At 39.6% G+C, this 14,740-nt stretch overlaps 3 protein-coding genes across 10 annotated transcripts in view; 1 reads left to right on the plus strand and 2 right to left on the minus strand.

Annotated features, from left to right (window-relative positions):
- Positions 1 to 14,694, plus strand: part of LOC103127428 (zinc finger protein 709-like) — a 393,603-nt gene extending 378,909 nt beyond the window's left edge. For 6 of the 7 annotated variants that reach the window (XM_060181660.1, XM_060181665.1, XM_060181663.1 and 3 more), the window contains one exon: positions 12,655 to 14,694. In XM_060181660.1, coding sequence (XP_060037643.1) covers positions 12,655 to 14,155 — 1,501 coding nt within the window. In that variant the 3' untranslated portion in view covers positions 14,156 to 14,694. Of the gene's footprint in view, positions 1 to 50; positions 183 to 11,312; positions 11,440 to 11,551; positions 11,616 to 12,654 lie in introns of all 7 variants that reach the window. The other variant, XM_060181659.1, reaches the window with a different exon arrangement.
- LOC103127427 (zinc finger protein 709-like) overlaps positions 1 to 14,740 on the minus strand; it is a 426,106-nt gene that overhangs the window by 156,945 nt on the left and 254,421 nt on the right. The window lies entirely within an intron of this gene.
- Positions 1 to 14,740, minus strand: part of LOC132535538 (zinc finger protein 850-like) — a 340,468-nt gene that overhangs the window by 71,292 nt on the left and 254,436 nt on the right. The gene's annotated exons all lie outside the window — the stretch shown is intronic.

A 14,740-nucleotide genomic window follows, 5' to 3' on the forward strand; every position in this document is an offset into this window, starting at 1 on the left:
GAAAGGCTAGGTTATTTGACCTTTTGTGCATTACAATATCTTCCTTGTAGGTACAGTGCTGTCAAGCAAAACAGCTTTGCCAGTGGATCTCAATCATAGTCTCAAACTGGTACTGTGATTTCTCTTCATTTTCTGTCCTGAGAAGGAATTGAGAGGAGGAGAAAGGAATGGCAATTTCTCAGGTAAGTGGCATGTTCTGCATCTGATGCTGTCTTTTTCTTCCTAGATAAGTTGTATTTTAATTCATAAGTGTATTTTCTTTTATGTCTATTTCACTGCTTCTTATTTGGCTGCATCTCTTTCCACTTACTCTCTCTCTCTCTTTTTTATTTCTTTATTGGGGAATTAATGTTTTACATTCAACAGTAAATACAGTAATTTGTACATGCAAAACATTCCCCAGTTTCCCATATAACAAGACAACCCCCACTATGTCCTCTGTCATCCTTCTTGGACCTGTATTCTAGCCACCCACCCACGCCCACCCTAGAGTCTTACTTTGGTGCAATACGCCTATTCCAGTTCAGGTTCTACTTGTTTTTTTTTTTTTTTTTCTTCTGATCTTGTTTTTCTTTTTTTTTTTTCTCACTTTTTTTTTGGGGGGGGGGAATTAATGTTTTACATTCAACAGTAAGTAAAATAGTTTGTACATGCATAACATTCCCCAGATTCAACAATACAACCCCCACTAGGTCCTCTGAATCCTTCATGGACCTGTATTCTCCCCACCCACCCACCCACCCCAGAGTCTTACTTTGGTGTGATACGCCAATTCCATTTCAGATTCTACTTGTGTTTTGTTTTCTGATCTTGTTTTTCAACTTCTGCCTGAGAGATCATCCCATATTCAACCTTGTGTTTCTGACTTATTTCACTCAACATGATTTTTTCAAGGTCCATCCAAGATCGGCTGAAAACGGTAAAGTCACCATTTTTTACAGCTGAGTAGCATTCCTTTGTGTATATATACCACAACTTGCTCAGCCACTCATCTGTTGTTGGACACCTGGGTTGCTTCCAGGTTTTGGCTATTACAAATTGTGCTGCCAAGAACATATGTGTACACAGTTCTTTTGGGATGGGTGTGTTGGTTTCCTTAGGATATATCCCCAGGAGAGGAATTGCAGGATCATAGGGTAGGTCCATTTCTAGCCTTCTGAGAGTTCTCCAGACTGTTCTCCACAGAGGTTGGACCAATTGACATTCCCACCAGCAGTGTAGGAGGGTTCCTTTGACCCCACAACCTCTCCAGCATTTGCTGCTGTTACCTTTTCTGATGTATGACATTCTCACAGGAGTGAACTAGTATCTCATTGTTGTCTTTATTTGCATTTCTCTGACAATCAGAGACTTGGAGCATTTTTTCATGTGTTTCTCAGCCTTTTGGATCTCTTCTGTGGTGAAAATTCTGTCCTGTTCTCCCCCCATTTTTTTCCCATTTTTTTAAAACTTTTTATCAACCCTTTTATTTTTTAATTTAATGATTTTTAAAAATATATTTATTTATTCCCTTTTGTTGCCCTTGTTGCTTTATTATTGTAGGTATTATTGTTGTTGTTACTGATATTGTTGTTGGATTGGACAGACAGAAATGGAGAGAGGATGGGAAGACAGAGGGGGAGATAAAGATCAACACCTGAGACCTGCTTCACCACTTGTTTTTTTTTTTTTTTTCTCGATAGGACAGAGGGAAATTGAGAGGGGAAGGGAATTTAGAGAGGGAGAGAGAGAGAGAAAGATAGACACATGGGGGGCTAGGAGGTGGTGCATGTGGTTAAACGCTTACTACATCACAATGCTTAAGGACCTGGGTCTGAGCCCCTGGTCCCGGCCTGCAGGGGGGAAGCTTCATGAGTGAGCTTCACCACTTGTGAAGCAACATCCCTGCAGGTGGGGAGCTGGGACTCCCCCCATTTTCTGATGGGGTTATTTGTTGTCTTGTTGTTGAGTTTGGCAAGCTCTTTATATATGTTGGTTATTAAACTCTTGTCTGATGTATGGCATGTAAAGATCTTCTCCCATTCTGTGAGGGGTCTCTTGGTTTGGGTAGTGGTTTCTTTTGCTGTGAAGAAGCTTTTTAATTTGATGTAGTCCCATTGCACAGATGTTACTGTAGGCTGTTTACTGTGTGTGCAGCCATGAAGACCCTGTTAAAGATTTTCTGAGTGTCATACCCAGATACTTAGTTTCAACCCCTGGTACCACATAGGTACCTTGAAGATGGAAACATCATAAGTAGTACTCTGTTTTTATTCCTCTGTCTTTATTTCATGCTCTATAGGGAATTAGTAAAATTATTCCACCAGGAGAAATGAAGTTCGTTAGAACATAGTTTATTGTCCCCAAAGACTTCTATTCCTCTCTACCCAGGCATTCTATGTGTGATGGATTCTTACCTTGAGGGTTGAGTGATAGTGCTCCCAGCTAAGTACACAAGTTGTCATTCACAGGGACCCATTTTCAAGCCCCACTCTTCACCTGCAGGGGGAATACTTAACAAGCAGTAGAACAAGTCTGCAGGAGTATCTCTTTTTTCTCTCCCTATCTGCCCCTTTCCCTCTCAACTTATCTGTTCTACTAATTTAAAATAGAAGAAAATGGGGAAAAATTGCTACCTGGAGGCGTATTTGTATAGCTGGCACTGATTCTCAGCTATAGTGAAGTTCAATTCCATGTAGGTTTTTCATAACTTCAGTCTGGAATAGGATGAAAATGACTAAGTCTATAAAAGTATGGCAATCCATAATTACTATTTCTTTTTTTTATTATTATTATTTGTTTATTCCCTTTTGTTGCCCTTGCCTCATCGTTGTAGTTATTGTTGTTGGATAGAAGAGAGAGAAATGGAGAGAGGAGGGGAAGACAGAGAGGGGGAGAGAAAGACAGACACCTGCAGACCTACTTCACCACTTGTGAAGCTACTCCTCTTCAGGTGGGGAGCATAATTACTATTTCTTAATAATTTTGATAATTATTAAGATAATTTTGCAGGGTTTTTTTTGTTTCATATGCAATTATCTGACAATCATTGATTGTAAACTGGTTAATTTGAATATGTTTTGGTTGAAGAGAGCATTCATTTCTTTGTCCCCCACATCTATTTATTTATTGATTTCCCCTTTTGTTGTCCTTATTGCTTTATTTATTTATTTTTCTTTATTGGGGAATTTATGTTTTACATTCAACAGTAAATACAATAGTTTGTATGTGAATAACTTTTCCCAGTTTTCCATATAACAATAAAACCCCCACTAAGTCCCCTGTCATCCTTTTTGGACCTGTATTCTCCCCACCCCTGACCCATCCCAGAGTCTCTTATTTTGGTGCAATACGCCAATTCTAGTTCAGGTTCTACTTGTGTTTTCTTTTCTGATCTTGTTTTTGAGATTGAGATCATCCCATATTCATCCTTCTGTTTCTGACTTATTTCCTTTACATGAATTTTTCAAGGTCCATCCAAAATTGCCTGAAAACGGTGAAGTCACCATATTTTATAGCTAATATTTTATTATATATATATATATCACAACTTGCTCAGCCACTCATCTGTTGTTGGACACCTTAGTTGATTCCAGGTTTGGCTATTGCAAATTGTGCTGCCAAGAACATATTTGTACACAGTTCTTTTGGGATGGGTGTGTTGGTTTCCTTAGGATATATCCCCAGGAGAGGAATTGCAGGATCATAGGGTAGGTCCATTTCTAGCCTTCTGAGAGTTCTCCAGACTGTTCTCCACAGAGGTTGGACCAATTAACATTCCCACCAGCAGTGTAGGAGGGTTCCTTTGACCCCACATCCTCTCCAGCATTTGCTGCTGTTACCTTTTCTGATGTATGACATTCTCACAGGAGTGAACTAGTATCTCATTGTTGTCTTTATTTGCATTTCTCTGACAATCAGAGACTTGGAGCATTTTTTCATGTGCTTCTTGTCATTTTGGATCTCTTCAGTGGTAAATATTCTGTCCATGTCCTCCCCCCATTTTTGGATGGGGTTATTTGTTGTCTTGTTGAGATTTGAAGTTCTTTATATATTCTGATTATTAGCCTTTTGTCAGATGTATGGCATGTAAAGATCTTCTCCCATTCTGTGAGGTGTCTCTTGGTTTGGGTAGTAGTTTCTTTTGCTCTGCAGAAGCTTTTTATTTTATTCCTAAAGGTATTCCTAAAGGTTTATGTATTCCTAAAGGTTTATGCTTGTATTATGTATTCCTAAAGGTTTATGCTTGTATTCCTAAAGGTTTATGCTTGTCTTAGTCTTCTTTGTAATTCATGTGGAAAAGATTTCTGCCAATATTTTCCTCTAAGTATCTGATAGTGTGTGGTCTAACATCCAAGTCCTTGATCCACTTGGAATTTACTTTTGTATCTGGTGAAATATAGTGGTTCAGTTTCATTCTTCTGCATATTTCAACCCATTTTTTCCAACGCCGTTTGTTGAAGAGACTCTGCTTTCTCCATTTAATAGTGTGGGCACCTTTGTCAAAGATTAGATGTCCATACATATGGGGGCTTACTTCTGGGCTCTCAGTTCTATTCTACTGCTCAGTATGTCTATTCATGTTCCAGTACTGTTGTTAAAATTTTCGGCGGCTCCAGCCGGCAGGGCTAGCTTCACGGGCGGGTAACAGAGACGCGGAGACAACGGCTGGGCAGGGAAGCTGTATTTCTTTATTCAGGAACAACGATTCACAAACTAAGACAAACTAATCACCAAACAGAACTCTGTTGTCTCTTTGCGGCGGCACAAGCACTCTTTCTTTTTTCTCTGGAACTCAGGAACCCAGGAACTCTGCCCTCTCGAACTCTCGTACTCGGGAACCCTCTGAAACTCTCGAACTCAGGAACTCAGGAACTCTCGGACTCAGGAACCCTCTCTCGGGGTTCCTTGGGGCGGGGCCAAACAGGCCCGCGAAATTAACAGGACTGATCCAATTCTCTTGGCGGGGGAGGGCTAGAACAAACCAATGTAAAGCATACGACAATTCTCCCTTTTCTTTTTAACTAAATGGCTATAGTATCAAGGGTGTGGGGTGAACAGAAACATATATAACAAAAACCAGCATGTTGCCAAGGGAAGGCCTGAGGGGGCCATATCTGAAAAAAAAAAACATTTCTTGCCTCTGGGGGGCTACTTGCCTCGACGGGCAATTGCATGGGGGCGGGGAACGGCCTAGAGTCCCACAGGCAGCTGGCTGCAACTTACTTACTATGAAACAAAACTTGTTATTAGCATATCTACTGCACGATCCAACGTTTCTAATAGAGAAGGAATTTGAGACTTTTACATATCAACAACGTCTTTTAACCTTTTGTTACACCCATTCAAGATGGACCCTAGGTGTGGTCCGGAGAGGAAACCTCCGGCATGAGAATAATTAGCATAATAATTACCATTGTGCGATCTACCATTTCTAATAGAGAAGGTAATGGAGAGTTTTACATATCAACAAGTCTATTTAACCTTTTGTTTAGCCTAACTTAGTTAAAATATATTGCTTGTTAACTAATTTTTACCTTAGACTTTAAATGTAAGTTAATTTTATCTTTATGAGAATTACGTTGAAAACCTTTTTCATTTAACTTTGACTAGTAAGAATTTAGCCTTAAAGCTACTGTTTACCAAACTTTAAACATACACATAAACATGGTCATTAATACAAGAGGAGAGAAACCTTTGTTATGAAGACATGTCATTTTAAACACGAATTTAAATCTGTACTGTCTTAGTGGTTGGGGGGGGGTTCACCATCCGGAGGTGGCTTCCCACGCAGCTTCACTTTTAGGAATTGCAGGTTGCGATCTCTGCACAAATCTCTGCATACTCCAGCTTGTGTCTTCAGACCGGACCAGCGGCTGGAGATCTCATGTGCCCAGTTTTGGCAGGGAGCCCGGGGGTCCGGGAGGCCCGGGATGGTTCCAGAATTCATAGAAAAAGGGCAGGCAGGCCAGTTTTGTAGAAGGCGTGGGCCTAGGTGCCCAGGGGTGGCGGCCATGATAAGCCGCCGCGGCCCTGCCCCATGGCCCTGCCATGTCTGCTGCCCTGTTCGCAGTGGCCGAGCAGTGTGGAGGGATCACGCGTCTAGTGCCCTGCACCACGCGGTGGAGAGCCGGCTCCTGTGGGCTGGCCTCAGGCTCCAGGGGCTCTTGTGTGCTGGCGTCGGGCTCCTGCGGGCTGCGGGCGCGGTGCTCGGGGTTGTCTGGGCACAGCCGGCTGGCTGGCTGTTTAACCAGGTGGAAACAGCAGCTCCGCGCCTGGCCTCTCTCCCGCTGGCTCTTCTCGCTGGCTGTTCTGAGTTCGCCCGAGCGAGTGGAAACCACAGAGTGGTCCAGAGATAAATGTTCCAGAAACAGCAAAACAGTCTCGTGAAGAAAGAGCAGAGGCCTTTGGAGATCTCTTCACAAGCAGAAGAGAAGGCCTTAGTGTATAGGTAGCCAAATTGTCTTTACTTATCTGAGAGATGCGCAGGTCAGGTCCACGTGGGCGCCATTTGTTGTTAAAATTTTCGGATGACTCTTGCCGGGCTGGCTTGCTTCACGGGCGGATAACAGAGACGTGGAGACAACGGCTGGGCAGGGAAGCTGTATTTCTTTATTCAGGAACAACGATTCATAAACTAAGACAAACTAATCACCAAACAGAACTCTGCTGTCTCTTTGCGGCGGCGCAAGCACTCTCTCTTTACTCTCGAACTCAGGAACTCTCTAACTCAGGAACCCTCGAACTCTCGTACTGGGGAACCCTCTGAAACTCTCCCACTGTGGAACTCTCTCTTACTCTGTAACCCTGAAACTCTCGAACTCAGGGTCCCTTGGGGCGGGGCCAAGCGGGCCCACGAAATTAACTGGACTGATCCAATTCTCTTGGCGGGGGAGGGCTAGAACAAACCAATGTAAAGCATACTGTTTGGGTGGGGAAAGGGGCAAGCGTACATAATGAGGGGGAGGCGGGAGGCATGACCCACCAAACAGAGGGGCTATTTGGCATTGTATAGTCCTCAAGGCAACAGTCTGTAAAGTCTATGAATTACTCAGGATCAGTCTATGAAAAACCAGCAGCGTGAAGGGAAATAAGCTGCTTCAAAATTGTGTAAAATGTATAAGGGTATGTCAGAAAGTCCGATACAAGTCTCAGTCCGAAGAATTGGCAGGGGATGCAACGCTGCATGAGGGAGGTCAGCCGCTGGAATGTTGTTCTTTTGTAGATAGCTAGCTGGAACTGCCAACACGTAACAAGCAGGTCAGAAGCAGGAACGGTAACCAGGCATGAAGAAAGTTCTGTCCTTGGAGTTTGTGTATCAGGTTCTTCAGATCGCGTTGAGTGACATCTAGGGTTTCGGGGATGTGCCACGGTAGTAGTGCCATCTAGTGAGTGACGTCGGGGTGTGCAGGGGTTCAGATGGTTTTTCTGGGATTCCTGTGAAAGAAACACAAACAATCTGCTTCTCGTGGTTAATTTGAACTTGTAACAAGTTATAGGTTTGTTATAGTTGATACCTCGATGATTATAATTGGTTTAGAATCTCTTTATGATTTTATTTAAAGGTCATCTAATGTGACCTCTTGTAGCAGCCTCTACCGCAGGATCTTGAGACCAATTTTAGCTAAAATATGTATTTTAAACAGACTCAAATTGCTTAGAGAGTTAACGCATATTCGTGACAATGATTTTAACGTTTACAGTGCCAGATTGATGTCAGATCTGTTGTGGATAATTTCACAAGATAATTTACAGGGCACCTTTGGGGGCCCTTCAAAGGTGTCCTGTATATAAAATTTATATAGTTTAGTTTTGGGAATGAATAGTCACGTTGAACATTTAGACTTTTAGCTAAATAGTAAGTTACCTTAACAATTAATTTTTACCTTGTCTGGTAAAAGTGTAGCTGTAGGGTTACACTTCTGACCGTTAAGTTAGTGTTACCAAACTTGAGACATACCCATAAACATTTAGTTATAACAAACTGGAGGAAAAAGAACTTTTGTTATAAAAACACATTATTTAAAAACAATTTTAAATCTGTCATTAGTCACACAGTTTAAGACTAAACACTTACATATATACCAAAACTATATATAAAATTCAAAAGAGGGAGAAAGAAAAAAAATTTGGAATGTTTCTGGACGTCTCCAGAAACTTTGTTTTGTTTTGTTTTGTTTTTTAGAATTCATATGTAAAACCATCTGGTCCAGGACTTTTATTTTTGGGAAAATTTTTCATAACTGTTTCAATTTCATTAGCTGTGTTTGGCCTGTTCTTTTTATCTACTTCCTCTTTACTTACTTTTGGAAGTTGGTAGGTATCTAGGAAATTGCCAATTTCTTCCAGGTTCTCTAGTTTGGTGGCTTAAAGTTGTTCATAGAAACCTCACATGATATGTTGAATTTCTGCGGTGTTTGTTGTGATATCTCTTTCATTTAGTATACGATTTTTTGGGTTTTCTTCCTTTTTTGTTTTGTGAGTCTGGCTAAAGGTTTGTTGATTTTGTTGAGTCTTTCAAAGAACCAGCATTTACTTTCATTGATCTTTTGTATGGTTTTCTTCTTTTCTTTTTCCTTTTTTAATATTTATTTATTTTTCCTGTTGTCGCCCTTGTTGTCTTTTTATTGTTGTTGTAGTTATTATTGTTGTTGTTATTGATATCATTGCTGTTAGATAGGACAGAGAGAAATGGAGAGAGGAGGGGAAGACGGGGGGGGGGGAAGAAAGATAAACACCTGCAGACCTGCTTCACCGCCTGTGAAGTGACTCCCCTGCAGGTGGGGAACCGGGGCTCGAACCGGGATCCTTACGCTGGTCCTTGTGCTTTGCACCACATGCGCTTAACCTGCTGTGCTACCGCCCGACTCCCGGTTTTCTTATTTTCAATGTTATTGATTTCTGCCCTAACTTTAGTGATTTCTGTCCTTCTGGTTGCTTTAGTGTTCCTTTGTTCTTCTTCTAGGTCTTTAAGTTGTGCAATCAGGCTGTCTATTTGTGCTTTTTCTAGTTTCTGAATGTGTGCTTGTATGGCTATGAACTTCCCTCTCAGTACTGCCTTAGTTGTGTCCCAAGTATTTTGATAGCTTGTGTCTTCATTTTCATTAAACTGTTGAAACATTTTGATTTCTTCCTTGATTTTCTCTTTTACCCAGAAGTTGTTAAAAAGTGTACTGTTGGGGAGCCGGGCTGTAGTGCAGCGGGCTAAGCACAGGTGGCGCAAAGCACAAGGACCGGCATAAGGATCCCAGTTCAAACCCCGGCTCCCCACCTGCAGGGGAGTCGCTTCACAGGCGGTGAAGCAGGTCTGCAGGTGTCTGTCTTTCTCTCCTCCTCTCTGTCTTCCCCTCCCTCTCTCCATTTCTCTCTGTCCTATCCAACAACAACAATAATAACTACAACAATAAAACAACAAGGGCAACAAAAGGGAATAAATAAATAAAATAAATAAATAAAAAGAAGTGTACTGTTGAATTTCCACATTTTGGGGCTATTACTAACCTTTTGTTGATTGTTAAGTATTAGTTTAATTTCACTGTGGTCTGAGAAGATGCTTGGGATGATTTCAATGCTCTTGAATTTGCTGATGCTGTCTTTGAGGCCTAGCATATGGTCTATCCTTGAGAATGATCCATGTGGATTTGAGTAAAATGTGTATTCCAGTTTCTTGGGATGAATGACTCTGAAAATGTCCAATAGTTCTATTTTATCTATCTCTTCATTTAGATTCCTTATTTCTTTGTTAATTTTTTGCCTGGATGATCTGCCAAGTTGAGAGAGTAGGGTGTTTAAGTCCCCTACTATGACTGTGTTGCTGTTAATACATTACTGTAGCTCTTTCAGTAGGCATTTGATGTATTTAGATGGCTTCTCATTGGGTGCATAGATGTTAATAATTAAGACCTCTTGACTGACTGACCCATTGAGCATTAAGTAGTGTCCATTTATATTTTTTTAATCTTATCTATTTAAAGTCTAACATGTCAGATATGAGAATAGCTACTCCTGCTCTTTTTTGTTGTCCATTGGCTTGTATGATAGTTTTCCATCCTTTCACTTTGAGCCTGTTTGTCTTGTTGAGTTAGGTGGGCCTTGTTGCTTTTTATTGTTGTTGTAGTTATTATTGTTTGTTTTTTTTTTTTTTTTTACTGATGACATTATTGTTAGGGCCAAGAGAAATGGAGAGAGGAGGGGAAGTCAGAGTGGGAGAGAAAGATAGACACCTGCATAACTGCTTCAGTGCTTGTGAAGTAACTCCACTGCAGGTGGGGAGCTGGGGGCTTTAACCCAGATCCTACAGCCCAACCTTGCACTTTGGCCACATTCGCTTAGCCCACCACCTGACTCACTGTCCCCCATTAAATATGGTTGTTCCTTTACGCCACTGAGTTCTGTGAGTGCATATATTGGTTACTATCCCTTTACCTAATGTCTGACATGTAAATATTTTCTCTCATTTGATACTATGTCTCTCTGTCGTGCTGATGGCACCTTTTGTTGTGTCAAATATTTGAAGTTTGATTTAGTCCCAGTGGTTCATTTTTTTTCCCCTTTTGTTATTCTTGCTATTGAGAGCTATATAGGCTCTTTAGTGGAAATGTGAGGTTCCTGCTGTCTTAGTGTTCAAGACAACAATGCATAGTTATTGTTATCATCACATTGTTTGGTAATCGGTTTAACTTAAAGGTCCCTTTGTTAGGGTTTGCTGTACAATACCCAACATCTTGTATATAGCTGTACAATCAGTTGCTTCTATTCTCCCTGGTCTAGGCTTTTGAGAGAGTCAGCATTTCAGAGACTCAGCCTAGCCATCTCTTGTTTTATTGTGATGCATAGAGAAATGGTGCTCATGCTACAGAGTCCAGTGCTATAATAACAATCATTATATCACCTTATAGGCCATGAATGTGATGTATTTTATGAACAAGTTACCCAATATATGTTTGCAGGTTAAATAATCAGTGATTTTATAAAATTGAGAGTAGATGTCTAATATGTTGTCAGTATGAAGTGTTTTTTTTTTTATTTTATAAATTTTCCCTTTTGTTGCCCTTATAATTTTTGTTCTTTTTTTGTAGTTATTATTATTGTTGTCATTGTTGGATAGGACAGAGAGAAATGGAGAGAGGAGGGGAAAACAGAGAAAGGACAAGAAAGACACTTTTAGACCTTCACTACTTGCAAAGCAACCTCCCTGCAGGTACAGAGCTGGGGGCTTGAACCATTATCATTATGCTGGTCCTTGTGCTTCACACCATGTGCACTTAATCTGCTACAGTACTGCCTGACTCCCTGAAGTTTTTTCTCACATAAATATACTTCATATATTTTAGTGCTCAGTGACCTATGAAGATGTAACTGTGATATTCACTCAAGAGGAGTGGACACTATTAAATCCTTCAGAGAAAAAACTCTACAGAGATGTGTTGTGGGAAAACCATAGGAATTTTCTCTCAATAGGTAATTATAATCTTCATTCATTCGTCAATTAGAAGACATATTTGTCCACCACTGTTCACCAATGTAAATTCAAGATATATAAATGATTTGTAATACTTTTTTTTATTCTTAGGAAAATTACTAGAGGAACATTCCACCAATAAGCAGCACCATAACCACCAAGGAAGTAAACAAAGGTTTGAGTACATTGCATAATACAATCATTTTAAAGTAATTAAAATTTATAACCACTGCTTCGAATATATAATTCTTAAGTTATCTCATCAAAAATGATGCCATGAGTATTTTATGGAGTAGTTTAGCAAATGACTTAAATAGTGATAGATGTGACATCATGCCTAACATCCTCATTTTAATCACTGGCAGCATATATACTATAGTGATTTTCTGGATTGTCACTTTTCTCCATAGAAAAATCTCTCCCACAAATAATAAACAAATGAAACTATAAGAAATAAATCAGTGTGGAGTTGGGCAGTAGCCCACAGGGTTAAGTGTACATGGAACAAAGCACAAGGACTGTTTTAAGGATTCCGGTTCGAGCCCCCAGCTCCCCACCAGCAGGGGAGTCACTTCACAAGTGGTGAAGTAGGTCCCCAGGTGTCTTATCTGTCTCTCCTCCTCTCTGTCTTCTCTTCCTCTCTCCATTTCTGTCTGTCCTATGCAACAATGATGATGTCAATAATAATAATAATAACTACAACAATAAAACAAGGCAACAAAAGGGAAAATAAATATAAAAAAAGAAATAGATGAGTGAAACTCAGTGTTTATGAAGTAGTATGGTTGAGAAGAGTAAGCATATCTCCTATAAATTAATAACTACTTTTATAGTCTTTAGCTGTAGTCCATAGTAGTGGAGAATATCAAAACAAAGTCATAATATGTTGTTTTCAAAGGTATTTCAATGAGTAAATTCAAAATACCTGGAAATAAATTATTAGTTATTGCTTAATGCATTTGTGTATTATATAAAGAGATTTAGTATTTACCAACATTTTCTTTGAGCTTTGTCTTACGTTTTAGCTGTTAAACTATGTCTTTTTATAATTTTAAATCATTGTCCTTATACTGTTAGTATAATAATTTCAAATATTTTGATTATGTCTGTTCTTTTTGGATTGTTTATAATAATGACTTGCATTTTCCTTAAAAAAAAAAAAAGAATGTTGTTTTCATTAAAGTATCATTAAGTACCGTCTCACTGTTTTACAGAAAAATCATCAGTTATCTTCAGCTACATGAAAGAACTCACAATGGAGAGAAAGCCTATAAATGTAAACAATGTAGTAAAGCATTCAGTTCACCCAGTCATCTTATGGTACATGAAAGAAGTCACAGTGGAGAGAAACCTTGTGAATGTAAACAATGTAGTAAAGCATTCAGTCAAGCCAGTCATCTTAAGGTACATGAAAGAAGTCACAGTGGAGAGAAACCTTGTGAATGTAAACAATGTAGTAAAGCATTCAGTTTGGTCAGTCATCTTCAGAGACATGAACAAACTCACAGTGGAGAGAAACCCTATGAATGTAAACAATGTAGGAAAACATTCAGTTGGCCCAGTCATCTTCAGAGACATGAAAGAAGTCACAGTGGAGAGAAACCCTATGAATGTAGACAATGTAGTAAAGCATTCAGCTCGGCCAGTAATCTTAGGGTACATGAAAGAACTCACAGTGGAGAGAAACCCTATGAATGTAGACAATGTAGTAAAGCATTCAGTTGGGCCAGTTATCTTCAGAATCATGAAAGAAGTCACAGTGGAGAGAAACCCTATGAATGTAAACAATGTAGGAAAACATTCAGTCGAGCCAGTGTTCTTAAGGTACATGAAAGAACCCACAGTGGAGAGAAACCCTATGAATGTAAACAATGTAGTAAAGCATTCACTTTGGTCAGTCATCTTCAGAGACATGAACAAACTCACACTGGAGAGAAACCCTATGAATGTAAACAATGTAGGAAAACATTCAGTCAGACCAGTAGTCTTAGGGTACATGAAAGAACTCACAGTGGAGAGAAACCCTATGAATGTAAACAATGTAGTAAAGCATTCAGTTTGGCCAGTTATCTTAGGGTACATGAAAGAATTCACAGTGGAGAGAAACCCTATGAATGTAAACAATGTAGTAAAGCATTCAGATTGGCCAGGTATCTTAGGGCACATGAAAGAACTCACAGTGGAGAGAAACCCTATGAATGTAAACAATGTAGTAAAGCATTCAGTTTGGTCAATCATCTTCAGAGACATGAACAAACTCACAGTGGAGAGAAACCCTATGAATGTAAACAATGTAGGAAAACATTCAGTTGGCCCAGTCATCTTTGGAGACATGAAAGAAGTCACAGTGGAGAGAAACCCTATGAATGTAGACAATGTAGTAAAGCATTCAGCTTGGCCAGTAATCTTAGGGTACATGAAAGAGCTCACAATGGAGAGAAACCCTATGAATGTAAACAATGTAGTAAAGCATTCAGTTTGGTCAGTCATCTTCAGAGACATGAACAAACTCACAGTGGAGAGAAACCCTATGAATGTAAACAATGTAGGAAAACATTCAGTTGGCCCAGTCATCTTCAGAGACATGAAAGAAGTCACAGTGGAGAGAAACCCTATGAATGTAGACAATGTAGTAAAGCATTCAGCTCGGCCAGTCATCTTAGGGTACATGAAAGAGCTCACAATGGAGAGGAACCCTATGTATGTAAACAATAAAAAAGAATAAAATCAATGGATCCAGTACCACCTCCCACGATTCACTTTAGTCAGTGTTACACAAGCTCCTGCACTAAATATGGTCCCCAGATCAAATTGTTGGGTTTATAGTTAACTATATATGGTAATATAAAAGCAGAGTTCAGATTTAAAGTCACTGGGAAACAAGTCTTTAGGCTCTGAAGCAGAATGAAATGACCTGAGGGCATGCCGATGGTTTGTACTGGTAGAATAGGCCCAGTGAATTGTAGTTGTGGCTTATTTGACTGACCAGCCACATGAACGATGACTGCCATATGAACTCATTCAAGTGGAATTTAGATAAGTGAGGTTCCAGAAACTGCCCAAAATAAAGATTAAAAAAAAAAAACAACCAGAAACAAAGGGACTATTTCTATTACATTATAAGAACTGTAATTGTTATCTTTGAGAAACTGGGAACATAAAACTTTGATGTTGGATGTGGTGTGGATCCATACTCTGTAACTTTACTATCTGGAATTCCACTATTAATCACAAATAAACATTGCATAAAATCATTTCTCGATATATTTTGAATTGTTCATCTGAGTGTTAAATTTATAT

This window comes from Erinaceus europaeus, chromosome 23, assembly GCF_950295315.1.
Source record: "Erinaceus europaeus chromosome 23, mEriEur2.1, whole genome shotgun sequence".
NCBI lineage: Eukaryota > Metazoa > Chordata > Mammalia > Eulipotyphla > Erinaceidae > Erinaceus > Erinaceus europaeus.